At 42.5% G+C, this 27,236-nt stretch overlaps 1 protein-coding gene and 1 long non-coding RNA gene across 3 annotated transcripts; one reads left to right on the forward strand and one right to left on the reverse strand.

Moving 5' to 3' along the window:
• Nucleotides 1–1,263: 1,263 nt before the first annotated feature.
• Nucleotides 1,264–13,318, reverse strand: nab1b (NGFI-A binding protein 1b (EGR1 binding protein 1)). Of its 2 annotated transcripts, XM_034216930.1 has the most exons (9): nt 13,265–13,318; nt 12,908–13,083; nt 7,779–8,566; nt 7,565–7,698; nt 7,355–7,406; nt 6,554–6,673; nt 4,509–4,677; nt 3,376–3,519; nt 3,194–3,270 (listed from the first exon to the last, which is right to left on the reverse strand). In XM_034216930.1, exons 3-9 carry the CDS (start codon nt 8,562–8,564, stop codon nt 3,194–3,196), a joined length of 1,482 nt encoding a protein of 493 aa, XP_034072821.1. In that variant the 5' UTR covers nt 8,565–8,566; nt 12,908–13,083; nt 13,265–13,318. The 2 variants fall into 2 exon arrangements, with proteins under 2 accessions (XP_034072820.1, XP_034072821.1); XM_034216929.1 differs by lacking the exons at nt 12,908–13,083; nt 13,265–13,318 and having other exon boundaries at nt 1,264–3,270; nt 7,779–8,564.
• LOC117546668 lies at nt 5,292–7,421 on the forward strand. The gene is made up of 4 exons (XR_004569056.1): nt 5,292–5,378; nt 6,349–6,483; nt 6,560–6,758; nt 7,375–7,421. It is a non-coding gene; the product is annotated as an uncharacterized LOC117546668 (long non-coding RNA).
• Nucleotides 13,319–27,236: the final 13,918 nt, after the last annotated feature.

A 27,236-nucleotide genomic window follows, 5' to 3' on the forward strand; every position in this document is an offset into this window, starting at 1 on the left:
CACCACGTATTAAATATTGACCTACATTAGAGATTACTCACTGGAAAGTATTTTGTACGTTTACTTTTCTGTGGTTCCCAACTTTTATCTGAATCTCTGTCAACTCCACCCACACGGAGCTCCAAGAAGGATTCATGCTGAGAAATAATGTTTTGCTTGGAACATGAATTTGGAAAAAAATGCACTGCCGGAAACTCACATTTCTATTAAGGTCAAGAATTTAAGGGGATTTCCAACTAAATATTCTTGTAGGTTGTTGTTTTTTTACAAGAGTTCACATTGTAACTATTTTTCTTTTATCCTAATTTTATAATAGTGTTAAAAGAGGCACAGATGCATTGGTTAATGATCGTCATATCTGCGTGTGTTGGGGCATGAGTGTTCCGTAGTGATGTCATTATGTTCCGGAAGTAAACAAGGAGTCCAATGGAGGAATTTCAGGCAGGGGGGGGGGGGGGGGGGGGGGGGGGAAGTGTGCGGGATGTTTTGCGATTATTCAGGGTTAGATTAGTTTTAGGGTCGGCTGGTAAATGTTTCTGTATAATATAAAGATATATTTGAGATACTTTCTGCTCCGTGTCTGGGCCCCTAAAATCTCAAGAGTCCCATTACACATTTCTCCGTTCCGTCTCATTGTATTTTGAAATCTTTGTGAACAGAACAAAGGAGGGAAACAAACAAGGCGATCCCTGACGAAGCTGCAGGGAGGAGAGAGGCGATAATTCAGCGACTCCCACACCTTCTCAACAAAACAAAAATCAACTTCCTGCTCCTTGTTCAGAGCGAGGGTGCAGATCCCTCCCACACTGCTTTAGCGGCTGGCGTCCCACCGCCCACCCCCGTGGAGCCGCCCACATCCAGGCGTTACCAGGGCAACACATCATCATCAGTGACTTGGAGGAGGAGGAGAGGGGGGGATGTGTGTGTGTGTGTGTGTGTGTGTGTGTGTGTGTGTGTGTGAGTGAGTGAGTGAGAAGGAGGGAGGATGATGGGAAGTATGTGAAAAAAGGACCTGCGTCAGAGTGAGTCATCAGCCAGTTTCACAATGTGTCGATGTGACGCTGATGCAAATGGTGCTGCGCAGGGATTCATCTCAATGCAACAGCAGAAAACACAAGAAGAAGAAGAACAACAACAACAACACAAACAGGAGACAGAGAAACTCCTTTAAAGGAAGCTGGTCCGACTTAAAGGAGAAGAAGAAGAATAAGGAGGAAAGGCATTTTGTTACATCCTCTATAGATCACAGAAAGCACCTCACAATAGAGTTCAAAAAAATAAAGTTTAATGTTTATGTGCTGTATAACAAATAAAATATATTAGTGTTTAAAAAACAGGTGCATAACTAGGTGAAGCCTAATCTATCACTTTACAATAAACAGTGAAGAGGGGATCAGTGACACGGCAGGGCTATTCTCTGAGACATCGCACGCTAACGAGGCTGATACGATTTCCCCCAGAATCCACCAGCTAGCTTAGCTTTAAAATCCTTGTCATAGTGGCTGCTTGGAACAAAACAACCCCCATGAAGATGTCTTTAAACACCGCCACATGTAATTTGTGACAGACGTACAGTTACTGAGCACATGAAAAAGAGATGGATCCACATAATAGACTTATTACTCACATAAATATTGCATTGGTCTGCCAGAGTGGGACTAATCTATCTGCAGGGGGTCAGAGGAGAAGAGACGTATTTACACGGCGTGATGAACACATAGAAACACTCATTTGTTTTCCTTTAAACAGCAAAAACTCTGAAATAAGCACTGATGGCCATCACAGGTGGATAAACACTGTTAAGAGCTAAGGCTAACCAACATCATCATCATGTAAAGTGTTTTTATATACCAGACACTATTTTTTCCTCAATGGACACTTAAAGTTTTTCTTGATTTTGCTTATACATAAACACTTGTATTGACACCGAAAATCTACAACAAAGTTACGAACTGGTGGAGAGATTAGGCTAGCACTATTTGTTACTATTTACAGACCCGGGCAGCAATTGACTTGCTTTTTTTCTGCTGTTATTGCAAAAACCACATACCTGCAATCTTAATATTTGACACACAAGTTGAATTTTACGACCTAATATCGTTTCTAAAACCCGCAGGCATGTCTATTTCTGAAATAATCTGTTTGCAGATGTGTGGTTTCCCTTCTACAGCAGTGATTTTGTAAATTACAAAGTGAAATGAAGCAATTAGCTCGGCCTCCGGCATGCCATCCTACCCAGGCGGATGGCAGAGGTCCCCTGCTGTTTCTCCACAACAGCTCCTATACATCTTGCTCTTACCTTCCAGAAATATACACAGAAGAGGAGGAGGGGGGGGGGGGGAGGATTAAAATCCCACCTGTCCCCTGCTCCCGTTTGAAGTGAACGACAAAAAGACAAACCTGCTAAAGGGGCTGAATCTGAACTCAATCTCCCTATACAGTACTTTGTAACTTCTACAGTACAAATACAAATGAATAAGTTAGATTTGGGAGAAAGAGGGCTCAGAGGACGGAGGGTGACTCAGGGAAATCATTTCAGATGCTGCTAAATCTTTGGATATTTCTTGCAACATCTGTAGAATAAATAGAAATGACTCGTAAAGTCATAAAAAATGAAGTGTTAATTGGGATGCTAACTATTGAAAATCACAAAATGAAGTAACAATTTGTGCCAGTCTATCAAATGTTATCAAGATATTTCAGTCTTGCATCTCTACAGTACTATTAGCAACAAACATCTGAGGAAAAAACCCCAGATACTTGAAATATTTAGGAATACAAGTGAATATTGGCAGCATCTGCAGCTTCATTTTGAAGGCTTTACGACTTTGGCTACATGGTAGTCATATGAAGTCTTCCCAAGACGCTGAACAGAACAACATTTCTGCTTTAATCTCACCTCTGAATCTACGTTTGTGGTCAGACTCAGCCCCTGTAAGAAAGCAACAAATATATAAAAAAACACCAGGCCGAGGTATACACACAGATCACTCTTAAATTACGTGTATAATAACAGACAAAACTCTCTTTGAACAAAACAAAATTACAAAATAAAGAAAAATAAATGCTTTTCATGAGGCAACATTGGTTGTTAAGGCTCTACTGTGGCTGTGCTTGCTTAGTATCTATTGATGGGTAATAACTGCATACTGTCAGGTGTGAGTGGGGTGGTGGGGGGGCGAGGCGGGAGGCACTATGTGGAGTCTTCCGGCTCTGACTTGATGGTTTTCTTCTCCGCGTTGCTGCACGCTCGCTGCGACGTCCCGTTTTCTGAAGAGGGAGACAAAAAGGAATGACTCACATTGCATTTTTGATTTATTCATCAGTCTAAAAGCCTGTTGGGTTTACTGTTGTGTTTTCCCTGGCGTCACTCACCTGTTGCTGGTGTTTTGCTGTCGTCTGCGTTGCTGTGGTTGTGGTTGTGATGGCGCTTCAGCTCATTGGCTAGCTGCTTGCCCAATGGGAGGTCTCCTTCCTGCATGTTCTGACTGACCACGCGCAGGTTGATTGGTCGTTCGTCTGAGACAGAAACACACGAGACAAGCAGGGTTATTTCTTCTCCATCAGCTGTGTTTTACAGCACATGTGGGGACGAAGCTTGTTGTTTTTTATTGATTTTTCACTGAACATCCGTATTTTCAGCATTTTACAGATTTTTATGTGTTTTCATGCACACTTGTTTCCTAGATTAGAGTCTTATCCTTAGCTGTTGTTATTGGTCAACCTCTTAGAGAAGTCACGTCCATTAGCCTATCATGTATGTTGGAGCGCTAGCTGATAGAAATGTCACTATGTCAAGGAAGTAAACAAAGGAGTCCAATGCAGCGTTTCAGGCAGGGGGGGGGACAAATATACAAGAGATTACGGGATGACATTTAAGAAAAACAGGGGACAACGAAGGAGGTAAGGACACGCAGAGGACAAAGAAGAAGAAGAAATGACAAATGACAGGGGAGGAGGAAGGAGCGAGAAGAAGAGGGGGAGGAGAGAGAGACAGAGTCGGAGAGAGAGAAAGACGCCCCCCTTCAGGCAACTGGCTGGAGGTAAACAGGCGTGGGCGTGATAATTACAGGTGCATTGTGGGATTTGTGGGAACAGCAATATAATGAGCTGTCGGGAGTGTGTGAGGGAGGAGAGGGATGAAAATGAGACGAGGCCTGCAGGAAAATCACATCCTGAATAATGATGCCTCGCTTCTCCTTGTGTTTCAGATAGAGAGTGACAGTCAGCACCCATAGGTGTTGTTTTTTAATCCACACACACATCCCGTGGCTTTACAGACATGACACACTCTTTAAATCAAAATAACATGAAGTCACTTTATGATTCAGGCACCCACAGCGGGGGGGGTCTCCTGATTGGAGCGGTAGGCCATAACAAACAAGGGGGACTTTATGATTAAGACTTTCAGACATTTCTGACATTACAATTTGTTTCTGTGCGATGATTTGTCCGTCTTTAGATGCACTAAAATGTCTCGTGATTTAAAGGAGTTTTCCCTCTCGTACCTTGGTTGTCTCTGCTGGCGTCGGCGGCGGCTCCGTTGGTGTTGTGAGCGCCGTTGAGGTACTTTAAGGCGGCGGGGGGGATCCTCCAGTCCAGAGCCTGCAGACGCTCCTGCACTGCCGCGTCCTGCAGGATCTCCATCTGCCGCGCCAGCAGACGCTCCAGCTGCATCTGGAGGAAACACACATCATATTTAAAGTTTATGTGTCTGGTTCACGCAGTTATTTTAAACTTCTCTTATTCTATTTCAGCTTGTTGGCAAGTCAGAAACTACTGCAGAAGAAATAACACAATACGGGCCAGGGGGGGGAGAGGAACTCGCTCTGGAGGGAACACTTTGGAGCCTTTGGAGACCATTTATATGCACTAAAACCTACACCTATATACAGGAAAAGAAAGGGCCCCTTTAAAGGGATAGTGGAAATGGAACCTCAAATAGTTTCGTTTTAACTTATATACAAGCATAATTACGTACCAAAACAATCACACCTGATTAAAAATATATAATAATTGCCTTACGCATGTTAGAAGCACTTTATTGCAGCTTCCCCGAAGTTTTTTAGAAACGAAATGTTCGACGATACGATAACAAACCATGGCGTCTATGCAGAATGAACGTGGAAGGGCAAATATACCAGACAAAGAAGAAGGATTGTACAGGTATCCAGTGATGATAGCGAGTCAGAAACATCCTCTCGGCTTTCCTACGAAAATGTCGTTTTAGGAACTGAATCTGAATCCGGTTCAGTAAGCGACGATGGTGACAATATTGAGCCCGAGCCCGAGGTGATGGTTCACGGCATGGGCAATGGCGAGGATGACCAGGACCAGGCGCCAGATGATGCACCCCTACGCACAAATAATCTTGACTGGTAGGTCCCTAAGCATAGCTCACGCATCTTAAGATCACCTGTAGCCTTTACAAATATTAATCATTGTTAACCAGTTAAGCCCGAAGGTCCCCACAGTTTTTTTTCTCTCACATGTCTCAGGGCTTCTTAACATTTATGAAACTATTAATGTTTCATACCCTTTTAAAGGTAAGAAACTCCGCTAACTGACAATAAGAACAATTGTTAGCTAGAAAAAACACGAGTAATACCAAGCCTTTGAATTAGCATTGAGCGAAACAATGCTAACTAATGCTAATGCTTTTACACACAACACACGGTAGAAATGCCCTTATTACTATCTTAACTGCACAAACAAGATATACGATTTAAAGCTGAGACTCCACAGATTCCACACATGTAATGTCATCACTGTAAGACCTCGAATTCCTGGAGGTATCAGCCAGAAAAGAGAAAGTAAACAACATCCGGTTCCAAAAATAGTACAATAATTACGTCTTACCTTTTTTGATTTGTGATCAAAAGTTGTGTTCAACGGAATAAAAACGCATCTCAAGGTTAATCCAATGTCGTTGTGTCACGTAGAATTTTTTACTGATAATCAATCATCATATTTATGGCAATATACTCGGCTATTCACATGCAAATGCTATTGAATGTCCGCCATTGTTTGTGCCCGTCTTCCTATGCTCTCGTCATCACCCGAAGATTCCCGAAGTATTTCGTTTCATTGAGAGGGCGCAGTAAAATTGAAAATAAAATGAAACTAGGCGCATGAAATTTAAAAAAATTGTTTATTATGCTTATTTTTAATTAAAATACATAAGTTAAACCCAAAATTCGCGGATTTCCACTATCCCTTTAACATCAACATGAGTAGCAGCAGCAGGTGCCAACAGGAGACATACAGCATGTTTCCCATATCAAGAAGTGAAGGTCACATGAACATGTTGTCTTGGTAATGAGTTCCCCTCCCACACTCTCTAATTAGGAACAAGCCACAGAAGCAGGGGCCCTGGAAAACCAATGAGGAAACAATACTGGGATCAAACTGGATCCTGCTGCCACTAACATCTGCTCACAGGGAGATCTGTCGCCATGTGTTGCTGGGAATCCTTTTCAAATGGTAGGTGGCATCAAATTGTTTCATTGTTGTCAGATTTTCAGTTTTCTCAGTTGGGTTTATTTGTCCTTACCTGCAGATTTCGTCCGACGGTTTCCTCTCCTTTGGACTTGGCGCAGGCCAGCTGCTCCCTCAGCATCTCCTGCCGCATGTGGATCGCCTGCAGCGCCTCCTGGATGTCAAAGAAGTTCTCCTGAAGGCGAGGAAGAGACAGAAGAAATACCGGATCATTATTATTTTTCAGAATTTAACAGGAAGAGGAGAGAAGCAGATTATAGGTCAGATTTGAGGGTGATTGCTAAATTGAAGTTTCTGTGAGTTTAAATGACGTGAGGACAAGCTTTATGTCTACATTTAAACACAAATGACACATGCTTTCTTTTTTAAAGCTTGTTCTAACTTGTTCTAACTAAATGAGTGAATTCTTTGATAAAACAATAAAGTGGTTTTCTTTTTAGATTATCTGAGAGTTTTGGCACGCGTCCCTCTTTTGGGAGCTCGCAGTATTTTTTCTGTGAGCAGGTGTCGGCTCTTCGTCTTGTTTAGAGTCCCTGCAGAGTTCACAGCCTCCACATGTTTTAAATCAGCGCTTCGCAAAGAGAAAGAGGAGCCATTCAGAGTTTAAAGAAAAGTCTCAGAGCCAAGTGTGTCAGGAGAGGAGCGCTGTAAGGTGGCTTTGTTTCGGAAAGCTGCACAAATACACACACATATAACGTTGTGTCTTTTAGGGTGTTCCCTTTCCGGTAGTGTTATATAGGTTTGTGTGCAAGTAAATGGTCTAAAGGCTCAAATCCCTGCGTTCCCTCCAGAGACAGTAACACCAACCCTGCATATCTAACACACAAAGACTTGTATTTCATTTCATTGACCTTACCTCTGTTTTAATCCTTTTAGGGGACGGCTCGTCTCTGTCTCCACAGCGAGACCTGCACAGATAACAGGACACACTTTAGGACTTCATACTAAAGCAAGTTTATCCAAAAGCAGGAAGCTAAATCTTACTCTGGCCAAATCAGCTCTTTAACATCTAACCTTGCATTATTTAAGAAGTTAAGCACAGTATCATAATGTAAGTGTTGCTCACTTGCTGGTGCGGTATGTGTATTTGTAGGTGACCTCTCTGGAGATCTGCCGTGCGAGTCCGAAGAGCTCGTCCCGGCGCGTGAGCAGAGCCATGTCCCGCATGCAGAGCTGCGCCGCCGCCTCGTTCACCGTCAGCTGTGGACGATTCAAGCAGTTAAACCTCAAGGATCTCTCAGGAGAAATCCTTCTGTTTAAAGCATATTTGAGTGTCTAACCTCATGCAGCGTCAGGTGTTTCCCATCCCTCCTCTTGGAGTCGAAGCGCCCGTAGATGGCGCTGTATTTCCGAATCTCCTCCTCCCTGCGCGGCTCGTCGTCGCTCAACTCGAAGATGTGTCCAATCATCTTAGCCATCTTCTTGTTGTTCTTCAGCTGCTCCTTCACCTCGGCTAAGTCTGCCTTGGGGAGTCCCGGGGCCATCCTGTCCACACACTCCAGGACGGACTGCACGGCGGCGGCGTCCAGAGCCTCCAAGGCATCCCTGGGGGAGGACGGCGACCCGAGGTCAGAGGGCGACAGGCTGTGCTCGCTGTCGTTGCTGTGGCCCGACCAGAAGCGGGCCTCGCTGCCGCCCTGCAGGGGGGACCCGGCAGACACTTTGTCCCGCGCCACGTCCAGCTTCCCGGGGTCGGAGCAGGCGGCGGCGACCGCTTTGGGCATCTTGACGCTGGCGGCGCGGTCCTGCAGAGTGGGCGAGCCCTCGGGCAGCTTGTAGACGGGGATGCTGCAGACGGGCAGCGAGCTGAGCGGCTGGTTGAAGATGGCCGGGTTGGTGACCCAGTCCCGCAGCGCCTTCTGCAGGCGGCGCACGTGCAGCGGCTTGCTGGCCATGCCCACCAGCGCCATGATCTCCAGGAACTCCTCCTCCGCCGCCTCGCACAGCTGCTGCACGTCGTCGCCTCCCTGCTGGATGAAGGCCTCGTAGTAGTAGAGCAGGTTGGCCCGCTGTAAGATGCGGTACAGCTGCAGCTCGCCCAGGGTCCTCGGCAGCACGGCCGCCATACCTGAAGGGGGGAAGGGGGCACATTGTTATTTCATCATCATTTTCTTCTTTTAATACACGTTATACATATTTATTGTTGTACAATATGAACAATTTTTATACAATTTATTTTTTACAATTTAAGTCCCAACATGTTCCCACATGTTCTCCTCTCTCACATGTTCTCCTCTCTCTCACATTCTCCTCTCTCTCACATGTTCTCCTCTCTCACATGTTCTCCTCTCTCACATGTTCTCCTCTCTCTCACATGTTCTCCTCTCTCACATGTTCTCCTCTCTCACATGTTCTCCTCTCTCACATGTTCTCCTCTCTCACAACATGTTCTCCTCTCTCAAATGTTCTCCTCTCTCACATGTTCTCCTCTCTCACATGTTCTCCTCTCTCTCACATGTTCTCTCCTCTCTCACATGTTCTCCTCTCTCACATGTTCTCCTCTCTCACATGTTCTCCTCTCTCACATGTTCTCCTCTCTCACATGTTCTCCTCTCTCTCACATGTTCTCCTCTCTCACATGTTCTCCTCTCTCACATGTTCTCCTCTCTCACATGTTCTCCTCTCTCACATGTTCTCCTCTCTCTCACATGTTCTCCTCTCTCACAACATGTTCTCCTCTCTCACATGTTCTCCTCTCTCACATGTTCTCCTCTCTCACATGTTCTCCTCTCTCACATGTTCTCTCCTCTCTCACATGTTCTCCTCTCTCACAACATGTTCTCCTCTCTCACATGTTCTCCTCTCTCACAACATGTTCTCCTCTCTCACATGTTCTCCTCTCTCACATGTTCTCCTCTCTCTCACATGTTCTCCTCTCTCTTACATGTTCTCCTCTCTCACATGTTCTCCTCTCTCTCACATGTTCTCCTCTCTCACAACATGTTCTCCTCTCTCACAACATGTTCTCCTCTCTCACAACATGTTCTCCTCTCTCACATGTTCTCCTCTCTCACAACATGTTCTCCTCTCTCACAACATGTTCTCCTCTCTCACATGTTCTCCTCTCTCACAACATGTTCTCCTCTCTCACATGTTCTCCTCTCTCACATGTTCTCCTCTCTCACATGTTCTCCTCTCTCACATGTTCTCCTCTCTCACAACATGTTCTCCTCTCTCACATGTTCTCCTCTCTCACATGTTCTCCTCTCTCACAACATGTTCTCCTCTCTCACATGTTCTCCTCTCTCACAACATGTTCTCCTCTCTCACAACATGTTCTCCTCTCTCACATGTTCTCCTCTCTCACATGTTCTCCTCTCTCACCTGATCCTGCGCCTCCATCACAGACATAGAGCCACATTTACATGAGTTACATGATTTATACTAGGACTGTGCATCTTCCTGGCAGGTGCCTGGTTGCAGTTTATCAGGCCTCAGCAGGTGTAGGTAAAGGTTGCATTTGATCTTTACAGAGTGCTTTACATTTTTAGATGTAATGTGTGGGATAAAGCGACTCTCTGCAGGTGCACGGGGTTAAAGACGAGAAAGCTGCTTTTTACTCGGCTCATTTTGAATTTTTTCACAGCACTTTATGCCAATATTGTGCTTGAAAACATCTTTTATCTCCTGTTTTCGCTCCACATATGCAGCACCCTGTGAATAAACTTTTTCTCTGCTGCCAGATGAGTATTTATCCTCGCTGTCATTCACTCTGCTGCACCCAAACAAAGCAAAGAAACACTCTGTGCCAAAGACTTATCGCTTGCCACCTTAAATTTGAGGAGAGGCAAGAAGTGGAGGCTTGTTTTCCACTCTTCCTATGTGCATGTGAGGCTGTGCGGAGGCCGAGCTAACAGAGGAGTGGCAGTCCGAGGACCACATGCCTCTCTCCACCCCTGCAGGATGTGTAGGTGGAGGGCTGCCTCGCCCAGAATAGGCGCAGAGAGCCAGGCAGGCCTTTACTCCAGAAAATGACAACTGAGAGGACTAAAAGAAGACTTTTATTTCATCTACAAACACACATTGCTGTTGCTAATAAAGCTTTTGGCAAAAATCTTTACAAAGCGGACATGTTTTACGGATCTAAGTCTCTCATCTTTCTTTCTAAAAAAAAAGTGAAATGTGTTCCCAAGATCCATAATTGAAGCTAAATGAGTATCACTTAGAGTGTAAACAATGATTCCTTTGTTAGCGTTCACAAAACAACACCTCCCATGAGGTTTTTCTAGCCTGTTGTTCAACTCTAAATAATGTACACTGACACGTTTTAGCTCTACAGCTTGAAGACACCCTATTCTGCCTTTTGGGGCTTGCCTGCACTGTGTTATAGGTTTATGTGCATGTGAACTATTGGCTTGCGCTCCAACACATTGTACGTGATAGGCTAAGGTGCGGGACATCTCTAAGCGGTTGAACAGACCCGGCCAGCTAACCAATCAGAGCAGACTGGGCTCTGGTTTCAGACAGAGGGTGAAAAGGTGCTGCAGCACAGGCAGTATGAGAACAATAAAGAGCTTTTTGAACATTAAAGCATGGAGACGTGTCCCAGTAGAGGGCTAGAGGCACATAAGTAGAATACAATTAAGTGGATCAACCTGCTGAATTAATGTCTGTAATAACCTGGTTGACAAAAACCAGTGAGTGCTGTATAAGAAAATGATAAGACCTAAATCACTGTGGGAAAATAATGTCATGCAAGTGGAAGGAAGTTCATTGCGCGCAGCATTGATGGGAAAACCGACTCAAGCTGAAACAATTGGAAAATGTGCATCTTATCTCATGATTTATGACAAAAAGGTCATTTATTAAAGCTTATTTAACTCAAATTAAGAGACAAAAGATGAAATTGAGGGCCAGATAACGTAAAGAATCAATCATATTTGGTCAAATGTAAGTTATATCTGCAGAAACATTAAATATAAGCAGATTTAAATGTATATCGAGAACTTGATCCTAAATTCAGCTATCAAAATAAATACCTATATTGCATTCACATGGAAAAGCTTTCTTCTAAAAGGAACTTTATATCTTACACATATCATGGATAGTAAAAGTATAAGTACAACTTGATGTTTGGTCTTGAGGGATTTAGTTCAATATTTCCTAAAAATTCAAAGAGAAAAACAACACTGCAGCAAACAGAGGTTGTCTGCTGGTTCTCTCTGCTGGTCTTTCCACAATAAAGCGCCAATGTGTGAATTGAATGCCTATATTTAGCTGTAGTGTGAACTCCTGTGTGTGTGTGTGTGTGTGTGTGTGTGTGTGTGTGTGTGTGTGTGTGTGTGTGTGTGTAGCTGTCAAAAGCGGACGTCTGTCTGGAGAATAAAATAATCCTGCATCGCACTGCTCAACAAATAGAGAAATGGATTATGAGAAAAAAAATCTTTGAAAAATGTTTATTGTCAGGGTATTAGGTCAACAGCCGTCTCAAGACTGGTATCTTACTCCTGTGTGTGTGTGTGTGTGTGTGTGTGTGTGTGTGTGTGTGTGTGTGTGTGTGTGTGTGTGTGTGTGTGTGTGTGTGTGTGTGTGTGTGTGTGTGTGTATCCGTGTGTATGATGCGAGTTATGGTAGGCACTAATTGAAGTCCTGCTACACAAAAGCGAGTTTAGCGAGTTTGGCTTTTCACCTGGAGAACTGAGGCGTGTGCCGGCACAATGACACACACACACAGATTATATATACACACACACACACACACACACACACACACACACACACACACACACACACACACACACACACACACACACAGATACACACAGATGTGTAGTTTTCCAGGTGAAATTCCAAGCAGCAGAGGGTTATCTTAAGTGAGAAATATGTTGATTTTTTTTATGATTCATGAGAGATTTTCCAATTTTTCTCTGGAGCAATGATTGATGATGATTTAGTCATCATTAGGAATGCGGTAAATGTGTTTATACATGTGTGTCTCTTGATCTTTAAACGCATATTTTTATCATATTATTTAACACCATTTCTGAGTGTTAAAAATGTCTCTAGAGCGGCTAAAAATAACATCCCAGTTGACAATGACACACAAGCGGTTCAAATGACAAATCAGTAGAAATAAACTCCGGTTTTTGATGACAAATATAATTGTGCTTTGTTCATGTCTTATCATATATTCATCATTTCCTTTAGTACGTGTGAGATTAAAACCACATTTGGCTATTATTAACTCCTTTAATGTATTTCTTATTTTCCAATAGAGACTTACAGCAAATGTTCAGTAATGCAGTTATATCTCGTTATAGTAGTGTTTTACAGACATCTTATGATACTTGAAAGCTTTTCCTGCACTAAAGGGTTGTTTGGTGCTAATTTGCAGAATTATGACAGACATAAGGATAAAAGCATCACTATGTGCAGGTAACATGCAGGATTTAGGACTAATTGTGCCTACCTGGTGAGTGTCTGGCCCCTTTTGGTCCGCTCTGGTCCAGTTCTTCTTCTTCTGCTCTTTCTCCTTCTTCTTCACTGTTTACCAACACAGAGCCTGGGGTGTGAATTTGTGCAAAAATATATAAAAAGGAAAGCCCGCACAGAAGGGATCCCCCAGGACAGCAAAGCCAAACAAATCTAAAAAAAGGAAGAAATCAAAAATTATTTCCAAGACCAAAGAAGACGCGCGTGATTGTCTATGCGTGCTCAAACGGAGCGACACTGCTCTCCTCTTGCTCTCTCTCTGGAAACTTTTTCTTTCTCCTGTAGAGAGAGGAGAAAAAAAGCGCAGAATATCAGTTAAAAAAAAGCCTCTGACCTTCGTGCGTCTTTCGGTGCGTCTTTTTCCTCCCAGTGTGTGTGTGTGTGTGTGTATGTGTGTGTGAATGTGAGTGAGTGAGTGTGTGAGTGTGTTTGAGTGTTTGAGTCCTCTCCCAGCGTCTCTCTCCACTCCCCTGCACTATTCACCACCGTCAATACAGACGTAGTCACACACAAACAAGCACTTCCGGCTGTCTTAACAAAATAAAAGCACTGGACCAAAAGCTATATGCATGAGACTATGCCCTTGAAAAAATGTTTAATTTACTAAATATACTCAAATACAAAACATAGACCTCTATTTTGAATCCTGTAACAGATCCCTGATTTTTTTTTAAATATTTATATATATGAACCATGGATTCATCTTTATTTTAATTTTATTGATGTGTTTTCCATTTAGTTTTATATGGCAGTCTATTTTTTTATTTTTTTACTTATTACTATAACAGTGTTAACTGTACCTGGAGTAGAATAAATGGGATTTTCCGGGGACGAATAAAGTATTTCTGATTATTGATATATTCGGATATCTTTTTTTCATACTGTTATGACCGGCCCGTTGGCCACAACAGAAAAACCAGGAGAGACGCTCAAAGTTTCCGATCACGGTGAGCCCCTCCGAAGCAGGCTTGGAGAGAGACATCACACGGGCTGTGACTCCGTGCAGCTGGGCTTAAGTAGCACCTCCGGCCAGGTGTCACAGCCCCCCCCCCCCCCCCCCCCCCATAAAGTCAGGGTCCCCATCGGAACCCTGGCACCCCAAATCAAACACTCTTATGTAACCTATACACAAACGAGAAGAAAGACACTGAAAAACACTGGAAGGCATCGGCTACCTAAACACACTAATTGAGCTACTAATCAACGACTAGTTGACTAGACATGTTAATAGTACTTCCGTATTTGTTGGCATTAAGACTTTTACTTGAGCACATAATCTAAATACTTCTTCCACTACTGTTGAAAGAAACCCAGATGTGTTGTTAATGCAAAGTCATATTTCACATGCTTTTATTTTGTTAGCAGTTCCTGTCTGTTGCGTTCTAACTGCATGCAGCTTGACGCAGGCAGCAGAATAAAGTGGGATATTCCTCTCTCTCTCTCCCGCTCTCTCTCACTCTCTCTCTCTCACTCTCTCTCTCTCTCTCTCTCGCCCACGCTGCTCCCTGCGTGACGCAAATCCGCGCGTGGGCGGACACACGGGGCGTGGGAGGCTTTCTGCACGGAATACCAAACACAGGCAGGTTCAACACCCACAGAGACACAGCAGTTTGCACACTTTATGTTCTCAAACTAAATGAATGCTGCACAATTTCTCCCTATTTTAATCGTCACATTTAAATATTGTCAAAACTGATAGTCTGGAGATTTTAAAATTGGTCACTCACATTATGCCACAACCTTTTTTCTATAAGATAAAGTGATTTCATGACTTTAAAATGTCTTAAAATTGATTTTTAGAATCATTTAAAAGAATAGTTTGAACTATGTTTTAATGTGAATATCTTCTCTATGAATTGATTACATATATTTAATATATATCTATTTGTTATATGTACATTTTGTCCAGATGTAAAACATTTTGTGTAAAATGTACACGTAAGTTGTTTGATAGTCTACTTTGTAGCAGTAATTGTGATGTTAGTATATTCTAGTTTCTAGAAAATGCATTTCTGAAATGGAGGTATTTGAGTATAGGAGATCATATTGACCCCAAGTACAGCAATACGCTCACTTTAACTGCCAGTAAGTGGATTGAAGAAGAGTCACCTGCACATGTGTCACAAAATGAATAATAAATGTCACACTGACTGATATCTGTATGAGGTGTGTGTGTGTGTGTGTGTGTGTGTGTGTGTGTGTGTGTGTGTGTGTGTTTAGTCACGTGTGAGGGAACTATGGCGCCACAGAACTGCGTCAATGAAACACGCTGTTTGCAAACGGTCAATCCAGATTTCACTGATGTGAGACATGCAAATGGTTTTCAACACAGGGAAGTGGGCCCCAGGAAGTGTGTGTGTGTGTGTGTGTGTGTGTGTGTGTGTGTGTGTGTGTGTGTGTGTATGTATGAGTGTGTTTTAGGTTTATTTGCAGCATGGTGTTTCCCCAGAATGACTCTTCTTTTCTCCATTAAAACTCAATAAACTGAAAAAAGTGCCCTTTAAGTATGCACACTACTGCAGAATTACACTACTGATACTAGGATGGGACTATAAAGAACTCATACTTATACTACCATAACTGCCTTTAACCAGCTACAACTTGTACTGACTACCATAAGAAATAGGGAAGTTTTAGTAGTAAGCTCTGTTGTGATTGGTTAACCGGGATTTTAGCGTTTGCAGACCATTTACATGCAACAAAACCTATACCACTCACTACAGGGAAGAAAAAACCCAGATAATAGGAATAATAGGGCCCCTTTAAACTAAATTGATAACTGGGGAAGGATATACTGAGTTCTATTGCAGGAAACTTCAATATTTCCATGTAAGATGAGACCCCAAAAAAGCGAGCAGAGATGCGAGTAAATGTCGCTCAGAGCTCAAATCAAATCTCCACACGATCACTTTGATTCCCCATCAATGAGTTATTTTGGGGAATTAGGCCAGCCGCCACCAGAGTTTCACCCTGGGGACAAAACCAGAACGGCTTCTGTCAAACAACGACACACCCACACCCCCAAAAAGCCTCGCCCTCCCATCTCCAACGCCATTACGCCCCCAACACAGCAGCCGAAAAATAGAATAAAACAATTTACACTCGACGCTGCAGCTCCTTTTATGTGTCTTCAAAAGCCCAAATGATGAGAAAACTAGTATTTGTACTGTCTGTGTGTGTGTGTGTGTGTGTGTGTGTGTGTGTGTGTGTGTGTGTGTGTGTGTGTGTGTGTGTGTGGAAGGGGTGGGAGTGCGTGCTTTTCAGATCCTCTAATTAATTTCAGAAGGAAACTAATACAAATATCAAAGCAAAACGGAAGATTTTGCATGAATAAAACATCCGGCAGGAGTATCATGCTGATACCAACAATGTTAAATAAACATAAGAAATCACTAATAAGCCAAAATCTATTATTTTTCAGCACAATTACAATTAGTATGGAGAATAGCACTACTTATTTGAATATTTATATATAATAATATGTAAAAATGCAATTTAGCTTGCCTTTAAAGTCATATTAATTCATTGTTGGCAACTATACAAATACTACAGACATTCAGATATTACACACTTAAAGGGGACCTATCATGCAACATTGTATAAGATATACTTTAACTTATGTACTGTCCTGCTAAGAATTGGACACAGTCTTGCTAGCTGTTTCCAGCCTTTGAGCTAAGCTAAGCTAACTGGTTGCTGCTATAGAGTCATGATTGCAGATGTCACTGAAATGTACATGTATATCTTTGCTTGATAATCCAGTTTCTACAGTACAAAGGAGCATGTCATAAGGAAGAAATAATTATAAACTGAGATTATTTTGTACATCTGAAGTCAAGAATAGAGTTTCATGCAAATATTTATGATGTGTTTTCCAAATGCAGGTAGGATTCCAATCCGCCCACCTTCAGCAGTCTTTAAATCCACGTCTGGCTTCTGCTCTCTCTCTCTGTGTGTGTGTGTGTGTGTGTGTGTGTGTGTGTGTGTGTGTGTGTGTGTGTGTGTGTGTGTGTGTGTGTGTGTGTGTGTGTGTGTGTGTGTGTGTGTGTGTGTGTGTGTGTGTGTGTGTGTGTGTGTGGTATGCAGATATGACCTTCTAACGGCGTTCCCGTGGATCAGCCTCCGAGCAGACGGGGATCAAATCAAATTCTAAAAGAAACGGAGAGGGGAAAGAATATTAGCTCCATATCTTTCCCGTTTGACCTCCCTGCTCTCCCACTTCTCTCCTCCCTCCCTCACCTTCACACACACTCAATATCTAACAAGAAGCAAATTAAAGCGAGAGCAGGAAATAGGATGTCCACCCACACTGTGAGGTAGGTCGACACCCAGGCTGCCTGTTCCCACAAGTCCCAGTTTCCCCAAGTTCACACCACAGCCCTGCTCCTTTACGCTTCTCCTCTGCATGGAGACCAGATTTACATGATCGTCTGTACGGAAGACTAAATGAAATGAGAGTTGATCAGAAAAAGTTGAATGAAATTGTCTTTTTCTGCATTAAATTAAAGTCATATAAATGTCATGACATGTACATTTTGTGCAAACTTTAACCGATGAGCAAAGATATTTTGCGGCCTAAAGAAAATTGCTCTTTGGTTGTTTGAGATTATGCAGACACACGGGTCATCACGATGCAATTTTGCCGGTTACCCATAACACCTTTCTGCGATGTTGCAAAACTCCATCTTGTTTTGACTCCATCTGACCCTGATCTTAAATGTTTCCCTAAACCCCCCCAAAACCCCTTCAATGTAGTCCTCAAAACATTATAACCGCCGAGAGCGAGCGGTACAAGGTTTTCACACGACAGCAGCAATCTGCTTTCATGTCGTCCTGTCAATCATTCCCACAGAGTAGGCGTCACTTTTTTCCCCTTGCATCCCCCCTCCCCACAGAAGCCTCCAAACAGTGGATGTATCTCATTTGGCAAGAAGCCTCTTCATATTTCACTTTTCAGGAGACGCCTGTTTGTCTAATTTCTGCAGCTCTTCTCCTTTTCTTTCTTCCTGCAACTTTTCTCTTCTTCTTCTTCCTCTCCCCCTCCGGAGTAGAAACACATTTCAATGACACGCCCACGCCTGGGCCTGTCAGCCCCTCGCCCTGTCAGAGCGCCCACGCTGCTCTGCTCCCCTTCTCCCTCCCTCCCCTCCCTTCCCTCTCCTTCCCACATCCTCAACACTTTGCGCTCTAAAAAAGCAGCTCTTTTCATCCAAGTTCCCTCTTTAGGAGGAAAGAAAGAGCGGAGGGGGTGAACAACAGAGCGGCATGATTCAGTCTCCAGGCGGTGCTACTGCCTGTCATTGAGTGTCCCTTTTCATTTGGAGCGAATGCCAAAAAGCAGCAGATACAAAAAAAAAAGAAATGTCCTCATTGTCGTCTCCACCCTGTGTTTGGGTGGCGGGCACATTTCAGACGGGTGTGGATGTGAAGAGAAATGCTGTGAAATCAACAAAATCTGGTTAGAAAGTAGTTTAAGCAGTTTTTTTGTTTGATGCCGTACGAGGCCACGAGAAAGAATGTGTGTGTGTGAATAAAGCCGGTGTGTTTGCTCAGTCTTACTTTGTGTCTGTTGAGAAAGTGTGGGATGGTATGAGCGGCTTATGTCTGACTGAACACGTGTGTGCCTGCGTGGGCGAGGAGTGTGTATAGGGGCGATGTGTGTGTGTGTGTGTGTGTGTGTGTGTGTGTGTGTGTGTGTGTGTGTGTGTGTGTGTGTGTCTCTTTGCACACTGATTACACTCGTGTGGGCGTTTTGGGCAAGGATGTGTGTGGGCGTAGTGAGTGTAGGCGGAGGTTATGTGACATACAGATAGAGACTGCAGTGTTCCTGCAGTGTGTTTATGTGTGTGAAACTTTACTGCAGAAACAGCTATAGGGCCCTGCTGCTGCTCAGTGTGCCAGCGTGGAAATCTGCTGTCTTCACACTCGCATGGAGTAAAATACATCACCTCTGTGAGGATGCTCGCTGAAAACACGGACACTCTGCACTGTGGAGAAAGTTTTTCTATCAGACTGACAACTTAACAATTAGCAGCAAGTGGGAAAAGTACTCCGCAAGTGACTCCTGCGTTAAAAATCATACTTGAGTAAAAGTACAAACATATTAGCGTGCTAATACTAAAACTAAAAGTACTTGTTAAGAAGAATGGCCATTTCCTTATCATATATCTGATATTACTGGATTAAAATGTAATAATGCAAACATCATTTTATTTTGCTGTTAAAGATGGAGCTAACTTTAATGAGTTTTTGTATTGCCAGGTTTCTTTATCAATTATAGAACATCATATAAAATATATATTTTGTTATTTAAGGGGCCCTATTCTGCTCATTTTCAGCTTCATATTTGTATTTTGTGCCTCTTCTGTGACATGTTCAAAAAGCTCTTTATTTGACTCATACTGATAGGTCTGTGTGAAAGTCAAGTCAAAGAAATATCTAATTTAAGCTTCTCTATTGTGAACATTTTCCACTTTTTCTATATTTTATATCAATATAGATTAAATATGTTTGGATATCTAACTGGAAATTGAATACAATTTACATTTGTATATGCAAGGTTTTGTTCTCACACATTAGAAAAAGGTCACTTCAAGTACAATTGTGCATCAGCTGCTGTGGGATGAAAGCAGAGTAGACTGTATTACTGCGATGGAGTTTTCAGAGGTCTTAAATGCTCTGCACCTTTAAGGCATGGTGGGAAGCCCTGCAGCCCCCTGCTGACAGGCCGTGGGCTGACGTGGTGGGGATTTGCCCGTTTTGGCCACGTTGGGGCCTCAGCGACCCTCGCCGCCCACGCTCTCCTCACCCCAGAGTGCTGCTGACGTCTGACAGGTCTGCTATCTGAGGCGGAGGCAGACCACTCTGCAGTCAGAGGGAAACCATGAGCGCCCCACATGTGGCGCACAAACACCTCAACTTCGGGTTTATCTGAAGGTGTGATTAGTCTGATTAATTTCTGAAGAAAGGTCACATCAAAGCTGGAGATGGATGTGACAAAAGATGGGGGAAAAATCCCTCGCAGCAGCAGAAGAAGAAGAAAACGGTAGAAATGATTAAACAATGCGAAGGGTGTGAGCAAAGTTGAGCAGGCTTTGAAGTGAAGCCACACATTCTGCATGATTATTGCTGTTAGGTTTTTGATCTCCAGCCAGCAGGCACGAAAAACAACAGCAGCTTGGGATTAGTCTCCCCCCACTCACACGCCTACCTTGCCAGCATAAGTCCCTGACTCAATTAGAAAAAAACCTCTGCAAACTTAGGGCTCCTCACGCACAAGTACCCACACGCCCTGCCCACGTCCTGCAGCACATCACAGCCGCTCGGGGATTTGTCTCGGCGACATTAACGCACCGACAAATACACACACTGGTAAGACAACAGGGCCGAACACACAGAGGAAATAAAGATTTATCTGCCGTTAATTAAATATCACATATCATCCGTGGAGGCTCCTGCCTGCACAGAGCTTCGGAGAAACGTGACGACTGATTGTCTCAGATTTGTTCATCTCAGTCTAAGGGGAATTTAACTAGGTGTTTTTTCTTATTCGACAATTATTGTTTAATTCTGCACTTTTCATACTGATAACTTGACCTTGGCTTTATAGTTTTGTCCTTGACCTGCTGAAACAAACAAGTTATTGAACCATCGACCATGCAGGTGTAAAGAAACGTCCTCTTCATTCCTTTAATAAAAGGCTGTTTGCCGCTAATGATCAGATACTGTATCTTCCTTGGTGGCTAGTTCCTACACAGAGCTTCAGAGAAAGGTGACTGATTGTCTCTCGATGAAAGATTTGTTTATTTTCAGTCTTTAGGGGAATTTGACTAGTTGAAATCTTATCAGACAAATGAGGTCTCAGTTCTGTGGAAAGAATGGATTTCTAAAAGCACCAATTACTCATAATGTAATACAGATAACTTGAACCTGGCTTTGTAGTTTTGTCCTTTAACATGTTCAAACAAACAAGTCCTTCATTTATCTAATATGTATTTATATTTTAAACAGAAATGTAACTTTAATACTAGTATTTTTTTAAACCTGTCTTTTTTATTTGAGTTAGTTTAATTTAGATTCTCTGGGGTTTTAAAGCTTTATAATGTGTTATCTCTTTGCTTTGAATGTTTTTCTTGTTGAAATGTGCTATATAAATAAAGATCCTTCCTGATAAAACCTCTCCCAGCGTCAAATCCCAGAAGGATGCATTTCTGTCATTAATTCCACAGAAAGATCCACTTCCTGTCAGTCATGCTTCCTGGTTTTGTTCTTCTTTTAGGAAGTGGAGTGAAGCGAATTTACTGGAAGTCCCTGCAGGTAAAAATAAGAAAACTCCAGCTAAGTGAGTAAAATGCAAATGTGGATGTCCTGATTGTGGGCGGTCAGGGAACTCACTCTGGACAACAGCGCGGGATGACTAACATGTAAATGTGCTCTGTGTTTGTGCTCAGAGTGATTTTTTATCAGAAGTCACAGAGAGGTCGCTTCGGGCCGACGCTTAAAACAAAGTTAAAAGTCCTTTTTGCTGTTGAACTGTAATGAGACTCATTCTGCAGAAAAGCCTCAGCTAAATGACTCAAAAGATAAACAGTTAGACTATTACCCATGTGTTCTTCTGTCTTCTGAAACCCCTATTAAGGTCAATGTAGGAAGAAAAATAAGGACACAAGAGGGGGGTAATATTCTGGGGAAAACTCAGAATTCCCAAGATTAAAGACGTAAATGTACAAGAAAAGATCTTGGACATTCTCTGATATGAAAGTGTCATATTCATGAGTAAAACGTCCTACATTTGAGGTACATAACAAGTTTTTAGTAAGCACCGTTTTGCAGATATGTCGATGGGGGCCCAAAGTACTAACAGGCAACCTGAAAATGAGCATAATAAGGCCTCTTTAAGTATAATTATATATCATTTAAGTATAAAAACACAAATTTAGAGGCAACAGGTTTCTTTACATCTGCAAATTAGTAGAATATTAACTACTAAACTGGCTGCTCAGGTTTAAGCAGTGCTTTTCTGCATTGAATTGGTTGCTGTGTATCTCAATGCAGCTGCTGTAGTCCTTTGGTTTGTCTTTGTGGATGATAAAGGTCATCATTTACAAAACAGGACACATGTACTTCTAAGTCCTGGAAAACCACTCACATCCAAGAGTGTCCATTTTCTTTTGTGTGTCTTTGTGGGCTCTTTATAGCGGTTGTTAATGTCTCTTTGTGGTCATATTGAGTGACTTCCTGGTTTGTTGGTGTCTTTATAAGTAAAGCTTTGTAGATAAAGGCCATGGGGGTGCACTGACACTGTGCTTGGGAGGCACCTTCACCTATTCATGCTGCCTAAAAAAAAAAGATTCCAGTAAAAGATACAGTATATCACAGATTCATTCAAATTGCCACCCTATTGACAGTGAGTGACTCCGCCTCTAACAGGAAGTAGATCCCAGTGTGATACCTCTGCTATTTCCTACAGTGACTCTAAAGTTCTCAGCGGAGTCAGATTTCAGATGTAAAGTGCAGCTCTCCTGCTGTGCTGCCCTGCAGGCTGCGGGGGCCGGAGGAGGGCCAGGCGGGGCCGGCCTGCTGGGTACCGCCCGCCCACAGAGAGGCCTGCAAGGTGGGCGTCATCTATGGAACGATTGATCCCAGCCAGGACAAAACGTCCCCCTGTTGTCCTGCTCCACATCCAGCAGCAGCAGCACAAAGTGCCCGAGGTTTAGAGGAGTCCATAATGCTCCAACAAATTCTATCTGAGCTTAGATTGTAGGTGAGAAACTCTACGAATCAAGATCAAATAAACATATTTTGATCCCTGTGGGGAAATTCAGGTGTCACAGGATAGGAAAGTATTTCATTTACTGTACAGTGTTTCATTTCACATGTTTTATTTATTTAATATGTATATATTCGTCATATTCCTGCAACTTACCTACAGTACACTGTTGGAGGAGTCTGAGACTTTATATGTATTTTAATATCATATATTATGATGTATTACATTATATTATTTACTTATTCGCATATTTTCATTACTTTATATAATAATTGATATTATATTAATGTTATTATATGTATGTGTTTTTTATATGTATTTGTATTTTATGATTTCATTATTTATTTTGTATACTTGTTTAATTTTTCATATATATATATTTTATATATTATAATAATAATCATTATAATAGTGTTTATTTATTTATTTTAAAATGATATATATTTTATTTTTTTCTTCCAGTTTTAATGGCCAACAACGCCACAGTCAGAGATCAGAGAACTAAATATGATATGTGATTAAAAACCTGCGGACATTAGCAGTTTCCAAGAAGTGCCCGTTAACATCAGCCATCCCTTGAGACCAGTGTTGAAACTGTGTGAAGTTTGTGTGAGTTGTTGTACCGTGAGATTCTGCTGTGAGGTTCAGGCAGCCTGGTGGTGGTGTGGGGGGGCGGTGGTGGTGCTGCAGTGTGGAGGTGTTTGCCTGGAGAGGGGGAAAGGTCACGCTGCAGAGCTTCTCTCAAACTTCATGGCTGCTGAGGAGAGACAAAAAGTACCTGGAGTTTCTGCTGGTGAAGGTTTGATTGTGACTTTTGGGCAGTAAGGGAGGTTTGGGAAACTTTTGAGACTGCAAGGACCTTTGTAGGATAACAGGTATACCAGAAATCAATATCAATAGTTCAAAAAGTGTTATTGTTTTCCAATCCAGCCCAAAGAAGACATTAGAAAGACATAAAATAAGACAAAAATATGCAAAAGTACATTAGACAACTAAATCAAATTACCTGGTTTTGGCAATGCAGATATAAATATTATCTGCACATGTTTCTGGGCTGCTGTTAGATAACCATGAGTTCTGTCAGACTATTGAAATGCATGATTGTTCCACCACAAAGGAGGGAATTCTTTTCAGAGAGCTGTTGAAAACCTACATTTTAATCACCAAGATTAACTGGAGAGGTCTTAAGAGTGCAGAGAAATTAAGATCGGGAACCATTTAGTCATTAAGTGTGTTATTACCCATAATTTCTTCAAATATGACGACAAAAGGACTTGGAATCACCAAAGAGAAGTCAGGCTTGGCAAGAAACACGAGTTAAATTGTTAAAACGATGGCAAACACTGATGAAAATTACAATTCTATATACAATATGTGAAGTTTAATTTGAAGCTTATTCAATATAAAAGATTAACATAATGAACGAATGGGTTCCTGCTTGTTAATCTTACTTTCTGAAAGCTGCAGTCCGTCCTCTCATCTGCATCTGGGAAAAGGAGGTTTATCTGTAATTAGTCTGGTTAGTGACACTTCACTGTGTAGAGCTGTATCCCCTGTGCTCTCATATGGTGGTCATTAGCATAATAATCCATCATTAACCACACCATAGACCTACAGCACTCCTCGCAGCCTCTCATTGATTTTTAATGATTAATAATGCATGTCCATTATAAGTCTATAATCTGTGAGGGAATACATGAAGCACTGACGGTGAGTTCATTATCAGTGATGGGACTGTTTGTCGATCATCTTCTATGATAGCAGAGACCCTTTCTCCTTTTCCCCAGAATCATATTTGGCTGGTGAGACGGTGAATCTTAGTTTGGAAAGCAGCAACCATTGTGACCGGTGGATGTTAATTTGCTCCCTTGATAATGATGCATGTCGTTTCCAAATGTGATTATACAAACAGAATGGCGTGCTTGTAATGTGCTTAAGATGTTTTTAACATACATTACCGTGCCTGCACACTGTGGACCCTGAAGGCAACCTTTAAGGTTTTTCAAAAATAAAATACAGTGGGAGCCAAGTCTGCTCTGATTGGTTAGCTGGCCACCTCTGTAGTGACCGCTTGGAGATGTCCCGCCCCTTAGACTAACACGTACAATGTGTTGGAGCGCTAGCACATTTTATTACATTTCAAATGAATTTTTGATTCAGATATAATGTACATATTTTAAGGTATTTTTTCATATTTGTTTTGCAATTCTTCGACAATAATATATTAATGTACCTCCTACATATTCTCCAAAGTGTTGAATCATATTCTTATTGTCTTTGTTGTTGATTTTGCAACCCTTGCTTTCATGTGTACACTTGTTGTTACACCCAGTGGGCAATAAACCTCATTATAACCTGAATGTATTAAACCTGACTCCCTGGATAATCTGCTACATTTTGCGTGTTAGACAGACAAATACAAACTTTTAAATGGGTCCAAAAACGTCCGGTCTATTTAAAGTTGAATCTGAAGCCTGGTTCATGCCAACTCCTCCCTGTATTGAAGACAAAACACACAACAGTTAATCAAATTGAATCAAGATTACTATTGGTATTGCTAGTATGTGCTGTGTGTGTACAGGTGACATGGCAGCGTCCCCACTTTACTGTAAACAGAGGCTGAACGCTGGCAGTGGGGTGGAGGCAGAGCGGCCATGACAGCTGTCAGCTCCAATTCATCTCACTCTGCTGCACCCGCTCACACTGCAGCATCACCCCGCTACACACACACACACACACACACACACACACACACACACACACACACACACACACACACACACACACACACACACACACACACACACACACACACACACACACACACACACACACACACACACACACACACACACACACACACACACACACACACACACACACACACACACACACACACACACACACACACACACACACACACACACACACACACACACACACACACACACACACACACACACACACACACACACACACACACACACACACACACACACACACACACACACACACACACACACACACACACACACACACACACTTTTTGTTAGGGATGACAGCTGTATGTTTCTTAATTCATCTAACTGTGATTTTGCATGCACCATTATACACCCAATCAAATTCCTTGTACAGTCTATGCAAATCTGCTTGGCAATAACTCTGATTCTGATTACTGTCCCTACAATAAACATATCAATTAAATAATGTTACATGACTGTAAAAAAATACATCTAACAGGTATACAATGACCAGGGGAGGGGGTTCTCAGATCAGTGCAGGGTTTGTGGATACATTGTGGCCGATGTATGGGTTGCAAATCAAGAGTCAGGTTACTACATTTAGGAATATTTCTCTGTTCTAATGCTCTAATGACACTGTAAAGAAATACAAGTACCACATAGTGTTGTTGGAGCATGCAGCCCCTGTTGGATGTCTTTATAATTCAAATGTGTGATTTAAAATGTAGCAAAGAGTAGAGGCGAGTAAGAGGCAGCCGAGTGATATGTATACTGTGCAGCATGCTGCCAGAAACACGACTGTCTGCGGTCTCCAGTGTGACTCAGGCTGACTCAGGTGGTCCTGAATGCACCGCTGCAGGGGGTCTAACCCATAGAGAAGGGGGGGCGGGGGTTCTGTATCAGCAATCTTTAACCCATGACCCGCTCTGTGGTCTGCTCAGTTACACTGCACAGTTTACTTAGTCAGCTCCTGCAGCTCTGTGCAGGTTTCACTACACGGTGAACACACAGCAGTCACAACTGAACGCCATGCTAATCTGGGGCTTTAGGGGCTATAGCGGAATATGGCCTTTTTTAATGTCAGCGTGCACTGAGGTCTGGGGATAAGGGAGAATTTGCCGGACTTTGACTTGTAACAGAGTATTTTTACACTTGCGTATTACTACTTTTTATTGTAGTAGGCAATATACCCTGTGTGGAGGAAACTTCTGTGTCGCAATGCAGTGGGAGTCACCGACTCATGAAGGAGACACGGGACGAGCAGGAGTTTTGATGTCAAACACTGAATATCAACATATGACTGCAGCAGCACATTCCTTAAGGGAGATAACAGAGTCAGGGTTGGTCATAAACGTCAAAGGGCAAAAAGGTTAAATATCTTAGGAGTAAAGGAGAATTATTCGCTAACACCCTGTAGTAGGCAATATACCCTGGTCATTCAAACGGCAGTTTTCTCCCAGAAATGGTCCCAGACGTCTCCGGAGAGTCCATCTCATCACTTTGATTCAACAGATCGCCTCCTCAGGTCTCCATCAGCGCTGGACGAGTGAAACTATAAATAGCCGCAGGTTGTATCTGGGCAAGAACGACTTATTATAATAACAGTCATGCTTTTTTAATAGGATGCTAATCAGGGAACAAAATGGACTACATTGTGAAAATGCCATTTATGAGATATTAGCATCCGATGAGTATGCTTTTAACGCTCAGGCGTGGAGGATGTGGCATAGCATATCTGGTGCATTGGGTCAAAGGAAATAATACAAAAAGGAAAATATCCTTTTTTGCAACCGATT

Source organism: Gymnodraco acuticeps, unplaced genomic scaffold (genome assembly GCF_902827175.1).
Source record: "Gymnodraco acuticeps unplaced genomic scaffold, fGymAcu1.1, whole genome shotgun sequence".
Taxonomy (NCBI): Eukaryota; Metazoa; Chordata; class Actinopteri; order Perciformes; family Bathydraconidae; genus Gymnodraco; species Gymnodraco acuticeps.